The 17,226-nt window shown below is 43.5% G+C and overlaps 1 protein-coding gene and 4 non-coding genes across 5 annotated transcripts in view; all 5 read left to right on the top strand.

Annotated features, from left to right (window-relative positions):
* TEX14 (testis expressed 14, intercellular bridge forming factor) overlaps positions 1 to 17,226 on the top strand; it is a 30,667-nt gene that overhangs the window by 1,462 nt on the left and 11,979 nt on the right. Inside the window, exons 3-18 of the mRNA XM_034068935.1 lie at positions 5,267 to 5,381; positions 5,673 to 5,838; positions 6,540 to 6,676; positions 7,316 to 7,397; positions 7,839 to 7,969; positions 8,785 to 8,898; positions 9,353 to 9,476; positions 9,924 to 10,102; positions 11,264 to 11,415; positions 11,735 to 11,925; positions 12,130 to 12,280; positions 12,623 to 13,617; positions 14,335 to 14,435; positions 15,568 to 15,647; positions 16,181 to 16,441; positions 16,961 to 17,061. Coding sequence (XP_033924826.1) covers positions 5,267 to 5,381; positions 5,673 to 5,838; positions 6,540 to 6,676; positions 7,316 to 7,397; positions 7,839 to 7,969; positions 8,785 to 8,898; positions 9,353 to 9,476; positions 9,924 to 10,102; positions 11,264 to 11,415; positions 11,735 to 11,925; positions 12,130 to 12,280; positions 12,623 to 13,617; positions 14,335 to 14,435; positions 15,568 to 15,647; positions 16,181 to 16,441; positions 16,961 to 17,061 — 3,080 coding nt within the window. The remainder of the gene's footprint in view (positions 1 to 5,266; positions 5,382 to 5,672; positions 5,839 to 6,539; positions 6,677 to 7,315; positions 7,398 to 7,838; positions 7,970 to 8,784; positions 8,899 to 9,352; positions 9,477 to 9,923; positions 10,103 to 11,263; positions 11,416 to 11,734; positions 11,926 to 12,129; positions 12,281 to 12,622; positions 13,618 to 14,334; positions 14,436 to 15,567; positions 15,648 to 16,180; positions 16,442 to 16,960; positions 17,062 to 17,226) is intronic.
* LOC115945476 (small nucleolar RNA U3) lies at positions 26 to 235 on the top strand. Its single transcript, XR_004079805.2, has one exon. It is a non-coding gene; the product is annotated as a small nucleolar RNA U3 (small nucleolar RNA).
* On the top strand, positions 1,032 to 1,241 carry LOC115945474 (small nucleolar RNA U3). The gene has a single exon (XR_004079803.2). It is a non-coding gene; the product is annotated as a small nucleolar RNA U3 (small nucleolar RNA).
* LOC115945475 (small nucleolar RNA U3) lies at positions 3,030 to 3,239 on the top strand. The gene has a single exon (XR_004079804.2). It is a non-coding gene; the product is annotated as a small nucleolar RNA U3 (small nucleolar RNA).
* LOC115945473 (small nucleolar RNA U3) lies at positions 4,479 to 4,688 on the top strand. Its single transcript, XR_004079802.2, has one exon. It is a non-coding gene; the product is annotated as a small nucleolar RNA U3 (small nucleolar RNA).

Raw genomic sequence — 17,226 nt, 5'->3', positions numbered from 1 at the left:
CTGTGCGCACGGTGAGGGTGAAGTTAAGACTATACTTTCAGGGATCATTTCTGTAGTTGGTCACTAGAGGAGAGTGATCTCACCTGATCGGCGTCACAAGCCACGAGGAGGAGCGAGGTGCTGTCTCCTGAGCGCGAGGCGGGCGGGCGGCGCTGCTTGTGCAGGAGCCTCCCGCCATCGATGACCGTTCCCGGCGCTTGTTGTGCCGGGAGGGAGAGAGCACGGGCTGAGTGGTTTGTGGCCTCTTTTTAATCGCAGTTCTAAAAGCAGATGATGTTGAATTGGGATGTGCTTCGTGCCTCGGCACTGCCCTGAGAGCTGACCTGTTCGCAGGTTTGCTAGTCTTACCTGCACACGCTCCAGCACCTCGCTACCTTTCTTGTAATGAGGGCCCAAACCTGAACAGTGTTCGAGTTGTAGCCTCACTAGTACTGAGCAGAGGATGATCTCTCCCAAATCCTGTCCACACGGTTCCTGATGCAATCAAGGATGCTCTTGACTGCTTGGCCATCTGTGCACGCTGTTGTATTCAGCTGCTGGTCATCCAACACCTCCAGGCCCTTTTATGCCAGACATCTTACCAGTCACTCTTCCCCAAGCCTGCAGTGGTGCATAAGGCTGACGTGACCCATGTGTTCATCACAGAGTGACGAGACTAGGGAGAAACCGGGATCATCTGTCATGGTGTGGAAGCCGCGTGCGGGACAGCAGCGCGAGCTCTCAGTGGTACTGTCGCCGGCGGAACCTGCTGTACGCGGCTGCCTCTGAGCTGCGCAGCCCGTGGCTGAGAGCACGAGTCTGATTGGTCATCTGTGTTGGACGATGCAAACGAGAAACCGGGGCACGATTTCCTCCACGCGCGGCAGTGCTGGGGGGCTCGTGGGGGTTGCGGGATGCGGTTCCCCGGAGGCTGGGGTTAGCGGGTCGGTGCCGGTCCACGCGGGTGGTCAGTCAGTCGGTGGGTGTCGGGTGTCCATGTGCTGGAGGGCGGTGCGCGGCGGTGGGGCTGTGCGCGCGGTGAGGGTGAAGTTAAGACTATACTTTCAGGGATCATTTCTGTAGTTGGTCACTAGAGGAGAGTGATCTCACCTGATCGGCGTCACAAGCCACGAGGAGGAGCGAGGTGCTGTCTCCTGAGCGCGAGGCGGGTGGGCGGCGCTGCTTGTGCAGGAGCCTCCCGCCATCGATGACCGTTCCCGGCGCTTGTTGTGCCGGGAGGGAGAGAGCACGGGCTGAGTGGTTTGTGGCCTCTGTTTTCTTACCTGGGTTCTAAAGACAGCTGGGTAAGGAATGTTAGTGGGAATTATTATGTGCTGGGATTAGTGCCTTCCGACGATAGTTACAGGTACCCTGCTGCTGCAGCGAAGTCAGATGCCTGAACTGTAGTGGTGCTGAGAAGGTGGCCTAGTGCTGTCGAGGGGGGCGCGCTGGGTCAAAGTGACTCCTCTCCCTTCCCGTCACTTGACTGTTCCAGGAGGTTGGGTGGTTTTGAGTCACAGATGTTGTTTCTTGGCATTGTGAAATACGAATTCACTCCTAACAAGGTTTTATTGAGGGACAGAGTCAAAAACACAAACAGCGCTGGGCGCATGACCGTAGCCAGAGGCGCAAATGATTAGTATTTGTTACAGGTTTATATACTTTCACAATTCTATTAGTCACATGCATATTCATAATTCCTGCATATAGGCAGGGAACATTATAACTAAGTCCGGTAATAAGTCTCCTCCTCTTGGCGTCTGCGCACTGCTCTTCAATAATTGTGGGCAGGGCTCTTGAGGATGAAGTAAGCAGTCTTCCTCATGTGAGTAGGGGTCTTCAAGATGAAGTAAGCAGTCTTCCTCACAGTGTACTTTTCACCTTTCGCACAGTTGAATGACCCAGTAATCACACAACTAGCTGAAACCAGCCATATCTGTAATTATTCTGATAACTAGCAAAGATTTAAAACAGTGTGACCTTCCTGCAAAATTTATAGCAGGATGGGCAGACAAAGAGTATCCCAAGCTAGCAGATGTTTGGGAGGCTCTGTCTCTAAACTAACTGATAAGTACAAAGATGGTGTGAAATAACTCATTCATGTTTAGTGGGGTCACTAAATCTTGTTATTTCACCACAGACTTACAACATAAACATTGTTCTTTAAATCTAAAGATACTTTAGAGGACTAGAGTGAAACAATTAACTCACATTTAGTGGGGCCACTAAATTCCACAGGCTAACAACATAAACATCGTTCTCTTTCTACAACCTTAGTGAAGCTAAAAAGTACTTTAACTCTATATTTTACAGGCACTAGCTTCTATCAAGCATGCAAAGCCTTCCCCCCCCTTTCTTCTCTTTACCTTTACAGATTCTTCTACTATACGACTCTGTTTTGCTCATCTTGTGTCTTTATCGAGCTTTGGTTTTGTTACTATAAACTTGTATAGTTATATCCACATAACCACACCTATGATTTGCGAAAGCCAATCCATTTATGTGTTTATCACAGCATGAGAGAGGGATCGTGCACGCTCTTGCACAGGGGCAGCTCGGGGCAGAGGGGTGCGGGGGCCGCCCCAGCCCCGCTGGGAGGTGTGTGCTTGCCGTTGACGTTGCATCACTCGTACCGCCGCGCTGCGGACCTCGCCCGCTGACTGCGGGAACAGGGCGTAGAGAACGGCTCGTGCGGTTCCTTCAACGGGAACCCCGTACGGCGGCCGAAGCGCTGTCCGAACCCGGTGAAGGGCGACACCGAGCCTTGGGGCGGAGCCTTGAGGCCTCGGGGAGAGGGGTGTGACTGAGCGCTCGCGTCTGATTGGTCGTCTCAGGCAGATGATGCAAATGAGGAAGCGGTGCACGATTTCCTCCACGCGCGGCAGTGCCGGGGGTCCCGGGGCGGGCCTGGGGGTTGCGGGATGCGGTTCCCCGGAGGCGGGGCTCGGCGGGTCGGTGCCGGTTCCCACAGGTGCCGGTTGGTGCCGGGTGTCCATGTGCTGGAGGGCGGTGCGCGGCGGTGGGGCTGTGCGCGCGGTGAGGGTGAAGTTAAGACTATACTTTCAGGGATCATTTCTGTAGTTGGTCACTAGAGGAGAGTGATCTCACCTGATCGGCGTCACAAGCCACGAGGAGGAGCGAGGTGCTGTCTCCTGAGCGCGAGGCGGGCGGGCGGCGCTGCTTGTGCAGGAGCCTCCCGCCATCGATGACCGTTCCCGGCGCTTGTTGTGCCGGGAGGGAGAGAGCACGGGCTGAGTGGTTTGTGGCCTCCTTTTAATCGCAGTTTTAAAAGCAGATGATGTTGAATTGGGGTGTGCTTCCTGCCCGGGCACTTCCGTGTGATCCAATGCATTCCGGAGGTTCTCGGCTGCCTTCTGCGTCTCCAGCCCCTCCTTGGGTATTCCATAGCGGTGGCATTGGGGACCTTCCAGAGGCAGTGGCGGGGAGGGGGAAGTCGGCAGACGGATTTAGGCTTCAAGTCTGGTTTGATTGTTCAGTGAATAGAAACACTTCAAAAGTTTGTTAGCATCTGTGTGTGCGAGTCAGGCGATGGTGTTCTTGAGCCATCTGTGGTGTAGGGCAGGGTGAGTCGGTGGTTGTGTCAGTGAGGAGAGGCTGGGGGCAAACTGCTTGATATTCACCTTTCCTGGGAGCTTCTGTCACTCAGGCCAGACCTGGAGCCTTTGATCAGAGTCTGATGGGGGTTTGGGAGTGATTGCTTGATTTTGTGCCCTTTATACAATGTAGTGCCATGGAAGGTGGGGCACGTCAGGTTGGTCCCTGGGGCACAGAGTGTCTGCTGGGGTCTAGGGTTGAGAACTACCCGGTGATACACCATTAGCTCCTGTGTGGGAGTCCTTGTGCTTGGGTGGATGTGGGGGATGTCAAGGATCGTGTTTATTAAGGCTGTGTTCTGTGGAGTTGTTGTAGCTGGTACATGAGAGCATGCCTGAAGATGCTGGGCCACGGTAGAAGCCTGAAGCCAGCACAATCCCTTCATAGAGCCATGGAAGAGACATACAGTGCTGCCCGGTCTTAGTGCCTGGGCCTCTGCTCCTACAGCGGTACTGGGCAGTGGACCACGGACCGAAGCGGTGTCGTCTCTTGGATGGTGTAATGCAAACGGCAGCAGCTCGGGCGGGTGCAGCCGCAGCTCAGAGCCCTGTCTCCGCAGACCTATCCGTGTGTGTGCGGGGAACGGAGCGCCTGTCGCGGGAGGCCGCAAGGGGCATGTCCCGTGTGCGGAAGCGGAGGCGGAGCGGCGCTTCTGATTGGTTCTCGCATGTAGAATATGCAAATGAGGAACCGGGGCACGATTTCCTCCACGCGCGGCAGTGCCGGGGGGCTCATGGGGGTTGCGGGATGCGGTTCTCGGAGGCCGGGCTTAGCGGGTCGGTGCCGGTCCACGCGGGTGGTCAGTCAGTCGGTGGGTGTCGGGTGTCCATGTGGTGGAGGGCGGTGCGCGGCGGTGGGGCTGTGCGCGCGGTGAGGGTGACGTTAAGACTATACTTTCAGGGATCATTTCTGTAGTTGGTCACTAGAGGAGAGTGATCTCACCTGATCGGCGTCACAAGCCACGAGGAGGAGCGAGGTGCTGTCTCCTGAGCGCGAGGCGGGCGGGCGGCGCTGCTTGTGCAGGAGCCTCCCGCCATCGATGACCGTTCCCGGCGCCTGTGGTGCCGGGAGGGAGAGAGCACGGGCTGAGTGGTTTGTGGCCTCTTTAATCCCAGTTCTAAAGGTAGACAATCGTGTGGGTTTGTGCATGGGTTGGAGTGAGCTCACTGGGGTTGCGGTTTCCCATCCGTATCCATCTGGTTACTTTGTGTTCTGTTTTAATGTGGAGTGGAGCTTGGTAAGTTAAAGTTGGTCAAAGTAACAAAATATTCGTCCAACTCTCAGTTACTGCCTTAGAAGGATTTATCATTTTATTAATGCAGTCCTTCAGTGTCGTCTTTGCTCATCCCTGTGAATACAGTGTCTCTGCTATTTATACATTTAGTATTCAGAAACATTGGAGGAGCAGTGCTTGGTATGTATAGACCGTTACAGGGAACCATCTAGTCCAAACACCCTGCAATGAGGAGGGTTATCTTCACTTAGATCAGGTTGCTCAGAGCCACATCCAGCCTGGCATTGAATGTGCCATTAATGTTTTTACATTTTCAGTATTTCAGATGTAATATGGCCATTAGTGTTAATGTTAATGAATCATTTCCTGTTATTTGCGTTGGGGTGGGGGACAGGGGGAACACAAGCACTTACCTCCTAATCTTTTGTTTCCCTGTAGGTGTTTTTGTTGATGCTGTAAATTCCATGGGCCAGACTTCTCTCTTCACTGCTGCATTGCTAGGTCTTGGTAAAATAGTGGATATACTGCTGGATTATGGCTCTGATGTTAATCAGTTAAGTATTTTTTTCCTTAAGTTTAAATTAATCTTTAATCTTTTAGTGGTTTTAGTAATGTAGTAAACAATATTTACTGTATATAAATGAAGAATTGCTTAAGATGCATGTTGCTGTTTTAGCCAAAGATCCTCAGAGGTAGGCAGGTGCATAGTTTTCCTCATTTCATCATGTATCTTACTGTTTGGGAGTACAGAAACATTCCAGGCATGTGGCTGTTTTCCCAAGAAACACAACTAGCTAAGTGTAGGAGGGCTAGCTTGAAATATTTCTACTCTAATGTTCCCCAGTCGCTGTTACGATGGAAGCACCCCAGTCCATGCAGCTGCATTCTCAGGAAATCAGTGGATTCTTAGCAGGTTATTGGATGAAGGAGGTGATTTGAGAGCGCATGATAAGAATGGGAAAAAACCTCAGTGCTGGGCTATGTCAGCTGATAAAGAAACCAGTGCTCAGGTATGTGCGTGTGATCTGTTTTGCATATATGTTAGATATGTGCTCACATCTTTATGTTAAAGTGAAGAAATTCAAGCATTTTATGAAGCAATTCCTGACCCTTACATGTCAGATAATTAAATATTTAAAATTACTTTTCCACATCAGTAATGGTATTTTGGTGTCCTTGTGATTCAGGTTTAACTAAGGTTTTGCTCAGGTGCAGGGGCATGTCTGCCCATAACTTGTAGAACCTTTATGTATAAGTGTGCAGTGAGGAGAATGACAGGCTCTTGTTTTGTACCCCTGATATATGTAATTTTTTGGCATGTATGTGCAGTTCAGGAGTAAACCTGAAATAATTTTCAAGTGTATCTGAGTCTGTGCATGAACAGTGTCAGCAAATGTGTCAGTTTTGCAAAGTGTGATATTGAATTAAAACTCACAAGACCCCTCTTTAAAAGAAACCTGATATTACAAATTTCAGTGGGTGGATGTCTTGAAAGTTAATCGTTTAGTGCTGAAGTAAGCTTTCTCTTACATTGTCATGTAATTGATTTTCTTCAAGCTTTTCTGTCTGTCCATTTCTTGAAAGGTCTATTTGCTATACTGCCACTGACCAGTTAATTTTTCGGCAGTCACAATCTATTAATTTGAAATGGTTTATCTTGCAGTTCTGAAGTAATTTCATGTCATCGTTTTCCCCTCCGTCTCCTCTCTAGATGTTGAAATTTATACAGCATTGCACATTGCACATGCAGGCTGCCATGCAAAATTTTTCCCCTGACCTACTCAGGAAGATTGGGTCCTCAAAAGTCCTGGCCTGCAGTCCATCTCGGTTTGGTAACCTTGTGCAAGGGTAAGAACATATTCTTCAGTACTGAGAGACTGAGCTACAAGGACTCTTACTTCCATATTCTGTGATGTTAAAATGAACATGTTCTTGTTTCTTTTTTACAATATCCAACTTAAAACCAGTGTGTGTGTAAGGAATGATGGTCCTTTTTATTTCTGTTGTGAGAGTTCCAAATAGAAACTTGATAGCTGTAAATATCTGTACATTAAGGGATACTCTTGAAGTCAGCAATACTGGATTTTAGTAGTATTAAAATGAAGGTAACATGAAGTAGTTTGGGTTTTTGACCTTTTTAGGTCTTTTGGGTGTGTGCTTCCAACCTTTTCAAGAGCTTTTATATCATATACATTATAGGAAAAATACATATTTATGAACAAAAAGCCATCCAAGATTCCTGTGTGTGTGTTACAGTCTGTCTTGCTTTAAACAAATACATATCATAACAGTGTACCTAAAAAAATTCTAATGATTTGCACAAAAATTTAGAATTTCAGCATCTGCATCACACATTTTGTGTGGACCACTCAAATGAACCATTTGAAATATACGGCTGTTGAAGAATTTCTGCTTTTTTCTCTTGTATTTTAGTCAAAGCCTTGGCATATCAGTTATTCCTTTTGCCTTTTTGTTTTTGATACTTAGAAATGTTGTCAGTCCTTTGGGCAGGTTTCTAAAAGATGGAGCTAATGCAGCCAAGAACATTTACAGCTTTGGATTTGGGAAGGTAAGATGCTCTGGGTAGTGGTTTTCTAATGATATTAATACAGTTTTTCACAGTCACATATTCTTCACAATTATTACCCCCCACCCATGGTATTTTAAATGTTTAGTGAGTCTTATTTTTACTGAAATGGTGGGGAAAACCTGTGGAGAGTGCAAATACTGAGTCTGTTAGTCATTAGTATCAGAGGAAGCTGTTTCAGAACAGGCAAAAAAACCTCTCCTGTTTAAATGTCACCTGTGGGAGTTCTTAACAACTGTTTCTGCTTTCCTTATTTCAGCTCCTTAGAAAGTTAGGCTTTTGATATAGATACTTTAACATTCCATTTTGATGCTTTGGCTGATGCTCCCATTGCACCGGTTGCACTTGCGTTTTTAGTGAGCCTGTGGCACATGTGATGGATCTTGGGAAGTTCCTTTTAGTTATGGTCTGGTGGTGTTTCAGTTTTATCTTGCAGGTAATGGGCATCCTGAGTACTTGACATCTCTCCTTGTTATTGGGGAAAAAGACCTGGTTCAGGCAGATGATGAACCAGCATTTTCTTACCATGTTGGTCCATACATGATCATGACAAAGTAAGTGGCATCAAAGAGATTTTAGCCCTTCTTAGTGTGTATCTGTATCTATTAAGCAGCAAGTTGTACCACATGCTTTGGAGAGTTTTCCTGGTCTGTTCTGTATTCCTCTACTGCTTTCTCTTTGCAACTTGTTTTTTGCAGTGCACAGATTGATATTTTCTTTAGACTCCCTCAACATCTGTAGGTTGCTCTGGTCCTTTCCAGCCATATTAACCCAATTATCATTACTTACTGATAGCAGTGTTTTCAGTACTGATTCCTTTTGTGGTGGGAAATGGGTTGCTAGGGTTGCACAGGTTGTGTTGTTCAGAGTTGAGTCCTTGTAATTGTTAGATCAACCCTTGGGCCTCTGCATATGCATGTCTGCAGCATACTTGCTCAAAGAGTTGAAAGTGCAGACTGAATCTTCTTGTTTTTTTTAATCTTTTGTATTGTGTAGCAAATAATTGTGCCTCAGAGGCATTCAGAGAACTGATGAATTGGTGACTTAACCTTCCCAAAGGTCTGGCTTGTATCACAGTGGCCTGATGGCCTTTAGAGGGGGGAGTTTTAAAGTGACCTTGTTCTTTACCTTGAGTCGTGGAAGGGTAACGTCTTTGGACAGCAAACCTGTCCTGTTACATCCATTCCTTAACTGGATGAGAATTTATTGTCAGTTTGAAAAAGTATATGCCATAGCTGGGGTTGTCAGAGTAATGGTACTAACAAAAGGAGGCAGAACCAGAGCATTTCAGAATTATTTGTAAGTAACCCTGTAACTGGGAAAAAATACTGCAGAAAGCATCTCATAGAAATTCCTTCTCTCCTTGTAGCTTAATGTGGGGAGGCAGCAGAGTTACAGTGAAGGAACTTGGCTTAGAGCACCATAAGAGCTGCAGTAAACTGCGCTTTGCTGATCTTCTTGTGGCAGAGCAGGAACACAGCAGGTAAGAGAGAGTGTGCAGTAGCCACAAGTGCTCCTGGGGTTTGGGTGTCTCCAGTGATGTGAGGAAATGTGATTAACCTCAGGAGGACTTTGGTTGTCCTTGCTCTCCAAATGAGAAATACAGGTCTCTTTCTTCTACCTGTTTCCATTCCATTTGCTCCCCAGTGGATAATACAGAGGATGATGATACTCTCTTCTCATATGTCTGGATGAATGCTTTATTGCACTTAGCTTGGATGGCTTATTTATAGATACTTCTAATTGTGACAATAAGCATTGTTTCCTAAATGCTTCCTAATCTATGGTTCTTTTAAAACTTGGTGTATTTCAATGAAAAGTTAGAAGCATTTGTGTTGTATTGATTAAAAACAATTAGAAAGCCAGGACTTTTTTTCTTTTAATCTCAGATTTACCTTACTTTCCCTCCTCCCCCCCTGCCCCTTCTCTCTTTGCAGTAAACTCAGACATCCTCATTTGCTACAGTTGATGGCTGTGTGTCTGTCTAGTGACTTGGAGAAAACCCGTTTGGTATATGAAAGAGTTAACTTTGGTTCTCTGTACAGTATCCTTCATGAAAGGGTAATTGGAATACTTGTTTTTTAAACAGTAGTTAATTGAGAGGAAGAAGTTTAGTAACTGCATCTGCCAACTTTACACAAAGGATAAGGAGACAAAATTACCAGTCTGCCTATCCAGGTTTCTGCTTCTTTGCACAGTACCAGGTACTCTGTAACCTGGTAAAGTTTATAATGGGCAAATAGTTCACTTAGTGTTTAGGTGCAGTAGCACCAATATTCTTGTTTGGTGTCAGTCTTAACATGGCTGAGCTTTTAATTTTCTGCATGTCACTGTAGACTGCAAATGTGGCAAAACCAGCTTCTGCCTTTGAATATTTGTGTGTAATACATTGCAAAATGCCCATGTATAAAAGCAAAGGTTTGAACTCAGTTGTGCTTTTTTCTTTTTTTCTAATCGGTTTGTGTTTTATTTTTAATATTAATTTGGTACTTTTGGGTTTTATTCCAGCGTACAGAATTCCCAGTACTGCACATGGAGATAATTTTGCGCATGCTGCTTCAAATTATTGATGCTTTGCGTTTTCTACACTCTTGTGGATTTATCCACCGTTCAGTTACCTCTTACGCTGTTCAGATTGTTTCTTCTGGTGCGGCAAAGCTGTGCAACTTGGAATACATGATAGAGAGGTAAAGAGCATCCTCACTGTTTCTGTGAAAGGAACAAATATGAGTAAGTTTAGTATGAAATTCTGCTGAAGTGCCCCTCTTGATGACTAGGGAGTCCTGCCTCTGGGTCAGGCAACACAGTTACTGGAGTAAATTATTACTGCTCAGGTACGTTACCTTTGTCACAGGCAGTACAGCAAGCTTCAGGGGGACTTAGTTTCTGTGTTGTATCTGAAAATAGAAACTAGTAAGAAAAGCAGCTCTTTACTGCAGTATAAAAATACTGTCATAGAGAAATAGAATCAAACCTTACAGACCAGAGATGTAATTCCATTTTGAGTTATTAATTCTGCTGCTGGGCTGAAAATAATTTAAGTGTCCTTTTGTTATCCTTAGCTTGTGTTTTTGGAGACTTACCTAAATGGTTGAAGATTCCACACCTCATGAAACTGGTAGTAATTAAATGCCACTGATGACAAACAAAGTTTCTTTTATGAGGCACACTATTTCATCTTGGTAGATTATTACTTATATGCAATTTTTTTACTTCTTTCTTGTAGTGCAGTCTGATTAGAAAGGAAGTAAGTGGCTGGTTAGACTGTAAAGAAAGAGTAACATTGATAATAAACAAAAATTTGCTGATAGTAATGCCCTGAAAGGAGCAAAGATACTTCCTAACCTCCTTGTGAACTCAGTTTATTAATACATCTTGTCCATTTCTTGTCTATTTCAGATACAGCTTACTGTGAAATAAATGACAAAACCCTTAAATATGAGGAGGAAATTACCTTCTAGACATTGCAAAATAAACATTGACAGGCCAGGTGATACCTTCTTATGTTTTGTCCACAGTCGGACAACAGTGGCCAGAGCTCAGGGGTCGCTTGTAAAATTGCTATTGGGAAAATTTCGGCTTTCTCTGATGTCTTTTTAAGTGTAAATTTGTTAAAGCAGGTGTTACTTTCACCAGAAAGTCTTTGCTGCAGTGTGCCAGAATACATTTTATTGATGTGAAAATACTACATGTTTTATTTGAGGATACACTCTAGACCTTTTAGGTATTTAAGCTAAAAGCAGATACAACAAACTTGGACGTTTGAATTCCAAAATCCAGAATTCCCATATACCTTCTAGTTGATTGTGTTGTACATCCCAATTTACAACTTTTTTCCCTTTATACAGCAAAGATGGTGGAGAACACAGTGATCTGACACGTATTCCTGTCCCAGTGGAGCTGTATAAGTGGTGCTCTCCTGAAGTAATCCTTGAAGAAGTTGTCACAGTCAAATCGGATATTTATAGCTTCTGTGCAGTAGTGCAGGAGGCCTTGACAGGTATATCTGCATGTTTAGACTTTTGCCACTTGGGTAACCCACCAAATGTTTTCAGTGCAGACTGTCTGCGCCTAATGTCTGTTCAATTCCTCTGTTTACTGGATGAAATCTTGCTGTGATGGCCTGTACAGAGTTAACTGGAAAAGGAACCCTTCAGGCAAAACCCCAAACTGTTAGTGAGACAGTAGTTGTAAATGAGGGAATGTGCAGATAATAATGCTTCAGTATCTGATTCTTCTTACCTTTTTTTCTTTTTTCTTTGTTTTCATGAACACTGATATACAGCTTTGGATACGAAGTCTGTATTTATGTCTTGCAGAGACCCCCCCCTGGAAGGGTTGTGAAGACTCAGTTATTAAACAGCTCATAAATTCGGGACAGCATTTAGAAGCAGATGTTAGACTTCCTGTGCCTTATTATGATATCGTAAAATTAGGGCTGGAACCTAAACAGAAGAACCGCTCCATGAATCTTCAGGATATTCAATATATACTGAAAAATGACTTGAAGGTAACTTCCAGGATTCTAGCCTTTCATGTATTTAAAACAGCAGTTTTGTATCCATTCACATTCAAGTTGTTCTGCTTAAATCTAGGTGTGAGACAATCCAAACAATCCTTTACTGATTGTGGAGGCAGACCACCTTCAAAGAGAAGGTAGAGACATTGAACTGTTGAACGTAGTTATCTGTTACTCTGTTTTTTTGTATTACAGGATTTACTTAAATCTCAGACTAGTCATGCTGATGAAATGCCAAAAGCACGGAGACATGTTGGTTTTGCAGATGTGAACATCTGCTTGTTATCAGCTGTAAGAAGCCAAAACAAAACACAGGAATTTTGGGGAAAAGAGATAACCAAGGCTGGTGAGTTTCTTTTAGAAGATGTTGTGTGTCCTTCACTTAGCATGTTCCTCGGTCCATAAAGGTCTTATGTAAATAATTAAAATTTAAGCTCTTACAGATTTTATGATATAGTTTGGAAGTAGCAGTTAGCTTTGTGTTCTGGTTGCCACCCTTAATGTGAACTCAAGACTAAATCTGGTTAATGTTTGAAGTTTAGGCATGTTTTCAGCAGAGGTGTTAAATGTTGTTCATGTAATCTACAAAAAGACATGAATTCCTAATGTAAAAAAACAGTCTGGAGAAACAGCTTAACATCTAAAATCTCTCTCCATTTTTTCTTTTTTAATATATTTTTTTCCCCAGACAGCTCTACTTCCCCAATATACTCTGTTTCTCCTGAGGAGAAAAGTGCTTTAGTGCCCCAAGAGGCATCAACCAGTCTGCAAACAGTTGCACAGAATGAAAATCAGGATGTGGCTTCTGAACTTGAGATGACCCCGAGTGTCAGTGATGTGAATGACAGCCTCTGTAGCTTTGAAATCAATGAAATCTTTTGTAGTTTCCCAGAACTTGACAAAGACTTCCTGGAAGAAGAAGCTGGATTAAGTGAAACCCTAAAGGACAAAAAAAGGCAGCAAAAGGAAAAAAATAAGGCTACCTTCAAAGAAGAAGAAAGGGCTAGCTTTAAAGACATGTCTGTATCCCCTGGAGTGCACTGTGAGGAAAAGCCAGTTTATGAGGAAGACAGCTTTTCAGAATCAGATACAGAGTACTCTACAGAATCCCAGCAGAGCATGAGTGAGGCCTCTGAACTGTCACAGGTGAGAGATGCTGGGAGACTGGCGAGTAATCTGTCCAGAACTGGGCAGCACATCAGCAAATGTGTCCTTAATGTAAAGATATCTCAAAGCATGGTGCAGCAGATAACAGATTCCCTGTGCAGGATAGAAGAGAATCTGGACAAATCAGAGGCCACAAAAAACCAAAACAAGATGCTCCAGGAAGTCAGAATGAATCAGCTTTCTAAGCAAAACTTTCAAGGACACTCTAACAGATCTGATCATACTTCCCAGAATACTGATAACCGTTTTTCCAAAGTTAATACTTTTTCATGGAAGGCTGTAGGTCCACCATCAAGAAACTATGTTCCACCAATAGTAACATGTCAGGCCCAAGGAGCATTGGATGGAGGTGGTTTCCAAGCTGTTTCAGAGACAGCAAAAGCATTGGAAGCAATTCAAAATGAGAAGTGGAAGTGCTTTCATGAGATGAGTAAGAGTAAAAATGAAAACAACCATCATGATACCACCTTTACTGTGATGAAAATGCAGGATGATCAAGTGAGCCTGGACCACGAGGTAAAGGGTTGAGCAGGGTGTTTGTCTTCATCAATCCTTTATTCCTTAGCAGATAAAGAGACATAGGTATGAATGGTGTCAAAGAGGAGGGATGAATCTGTTGTTTACAGTATTGCACATACCATATGCATTGTAGGAATGAAAATTGTCAGGTCAGCAGGGCAATTGTATTATTTCTTCTTTCTCCCCACCCCTCATCCCCAGCAAAATACTAATCCAGTGGCTCAGGAGGGGATAAAATCCTGTTCTAAAATAGAGATGGGGCAAGCAGAGATTTTTGTTCATATGCTTAATTATGGCTATAATTTATTTACGTTTATCTCCATACATATTATGGAGATCATAAGGTGTCATTAATAAGGGCTTCTAGATGATTTTCATTATTACATATAAGTAGCTGCTATGCTTAGCCCAAAGAGAAAGAGAAAAATGTATGTACTTAATCTGCTGTGGGAATAATCTTGGGTCATTTAGGTCCACTCATTCCCCGTGATAGCCTGCCTGTGTTCCTATGAAACCTGCTATAAATCCGGAATGGAGTTTTTTCTAGGCTGAGGCCTGGAGTTACCCTTTTTTATGAGCAGTGCTACTAAAATATAACCTAGGGAAAATAAAACTTGCATGGTCCAATTCTTACTATATCTCATAGACAGCTCAACTAGTAATTACCAGAATGCCTGGCATGTGCTGAATCAGGGCTTGTTGGACCCATTTCAGAATTTATTCCCACATGTGTCTGTAAGAAGCAAAACAAAGTCCAATTTGCAGTGTCAGAGAGGAGGCGATTCATGTTCTGCAGCAAGTGAAGAAGAGAGATGGTGAGTTTTGATCATATTCATAGAAAAAATAATTTAGCAGCTTTATCTTATTACAGTCACTGTCCAAAGTAGGCACATCCATGATCAAGGATGGTATTGAATGTGTTTTCAGTAAGGCAAATCCATCTGTCCAGTTAGGACCCTACTGTGAGTCACTGTCAGCTGCAGAGCTGACAGGGTGACTGCTGCAGCATCAGAGTGGTGTTCAGACAGATTCCAAATGCCTCTCTGATGGAGGTCAGAGGTCCAAAACTGCAACAGTGCCTAAGGAGAGCAATCTAGTAAGTAACTAGTAAGGGTGGTTCTCCTCACTCTGCACAGCCTTATTCAATGCTCAGTAGAAATGCTTTGGTTTTCATAGTTATAGGACTAGGACCTATGTTAGGGGCTGTGGGAGTAAAACAGAAACTCAGTGACAACAGAGCGTGCATTACTTCTTTCTGTTTGCTGCGCTTTTTAATGTTGCCTCTATGTATTTCTACATGTGGGTGGAAAGTACATGTTAAAAGTACCTGGCAAAACTTGTGCAAATTAATATATCTTATTAGTTGGAAAGCTGGGGACAAGTATCTCTGATGTTTGGGTTAAATCAGTTGGGAAAACTTGCAATTTTGAAGTTGATTCATGACACTGTTGGATCAGTAAGACCAACTGAAGGATATGCTTTATTAGAACATAAATATTCCAGATATGTGGTTAGCTGAAGTGAAGGAACTCTAGGTTGGGATCAGGTTGGAGGTAGGGTTGTTGATATACAAGTCTGAAGTTCTGAGTATCATCGGTTGTCTGCTGATCACCATACTGACCTGAATAAAACACATATATAGCATTCACTGTCTGTTAGTGTTTATATAGATGTATCATCCGAAGGCCATTGACAGCTTTTGAAATCTAGATTTTAATGTACAGGTTGTCTTGTTAACCTATAGTAGATCTAAATAACTGTCTGTGCTTTCTAAGCTTCTGATGTCTCAATCTGCTAGTTCTACTGTGTTCTTAGAACACGTGTACTCTCAGCCTTTTAATTAACATTAAACCAACTTCTAGTCTTCTACTGACTGGGGAATAATTAACGCAGCACACTTGTGCTTTAACAGAGTTCGATGCATTTCATAATGATTTATTATTGTAGGTGCTATCCAAAATCAAGGTCTGAAATTTACAGTACAAAAATAAGTGAGGAGAGAAGGATGATGCAGTCAGAATGGAGGAGTAAGTAAACCAGTGTTAGCTTGACATTAATGTTAGCAAGTCTTACTGCAGTGCATTAAAACTTAACACATTTTGTTACTTAAGAAAGGTCTGTCTGCCTTAATTGCTAAAGCTCTACTAAGCTGTGCTTGGATGAAAACCAAATGAGTAGGATACTGTGTCTTGCACATTAAGGGCATAAAATAATCACAACCACGTTAAGAAGGAATTTCTAGCCCTGTTTTGGAGGATATAAGGGAGAGACAGTGTATGAATTTATACAGGGTAGTATAGCCATGACCAGTGGATGGCAGTACAGGCATGAATAATAGAGAATGGAGACTACCAAAAATTGTTCATGTAAAGACACATAACAACGTATGCAGGTTTTAAGCTTTCTTTCAAACAGAAAGAAGTTTCTAGCTCTCTCCCTCATGAAGGAGTTTACAGGCTATAAGTTCAGCATTTCCAAGTCTGCAGACACGATGAAACACAGGGAATGCTTTGAAGGTCCGGATTCTGTTGTGCAAACTGGTAATTTTGTCATTCTATAGCTGAAGTAAAGCAGTTGGCCAGAAGAGCAGCCTCAGGAACGTTAGAATTTTGCTGTCCATATCCAGCCAATGAATGTACATCTGAATGTGAAGCAGAGAGTACAAATGAAGCCTTTCAACACATCACTGTTAGAGTCAAAGAAAGTCAACAAAGATATAGGTGGCAGTCAGATGATAATGTTGAGCCTCAGGATCTGGGCAGAGAGAATAGATCTGAATCAGAGGAGAGTGATCTGGAGTCTGCATTCAGAAGTTCTGGAGGTAGGGTTGAAAAATGAAAAATAATTTCTCTTGTTCGTCTCTCTCCATCTCCCAGCAGATTTCAGTTTCTGTTGTTTTGTTACACTAATTGTCAATTTTGTCTTCCAGAGTCTTGCCCCAAAACCAGGTCGGTAGGTCAGTCATTGGTGAACATAAATAATGGGCTAAGATGGATATTACACATTAATAGGTGGAGGTAATGTCCAGTGAGCTGGGAGACCCAAAACTTTCAAATCCACAAGTATGCTCTCACACTTTATCTCCTTCAGTTAGACTAGTGAGATGCTTTTTTCTGTGGCAGCATAATGGATAAGTACTTTTGTAATAGTTACAGATAAAGGAACAAGGAAAGCTTCTGATGCCTAGATTAATGATGTAAGCATTTACAGGTCATTATTTCACCATGTTCCTGGCAGACAATGTAGTTTTACTGTCTGCTCTCATTAGTATTCCATCAGTGTTTCAGATCACTCCATGTTATTTTTTGCCTAATAATTTTGTTCCATTCTGACATCCTAGGGAGAAGTTCCCAGTCGCCATCACAAGATGAAAAAGTGGAGTCTGGAATAGCCATTCTTAAGAATTCAGTCCTTCCTCAACAAGTTGCGAATGTCTCTAGAGTATGTACAGCAATGCAGATAGTTATCTGTAAAACAGTTTAGGCTGGTGACTCTGTGTTGCACACTGAACTGCCATGAGCTGATCTTTTCAGTTAAAATCTGACCTACAATCTTCCCTCCTCCCCGCTTTTGTTGTTTGGTTCTATAAACCATCAAAGTAATGTA

This window comes from Melopsittacus undulatus, chromosome 13 (assembly GCF_012275295.1).
Source record: "Melopsittacus undulatus isolate bMelUnd1 chromosome 13, bMelUnd1.mat.Z, whole genome shotgun sequence".
Classification (NCBI taxonomy): domain Eukaryota; kingdom Metazoa; phylum Chordata; class Aves; order Psittaciformes; family Psittaculidae; genus Melopsittacus; species Melopsittacus undulatus.
The sequence above is the reverse complement of the archived record's forward strand: the minus strand, read 5'-3'. Positions and strand labels throughout refer to the sequence as shown.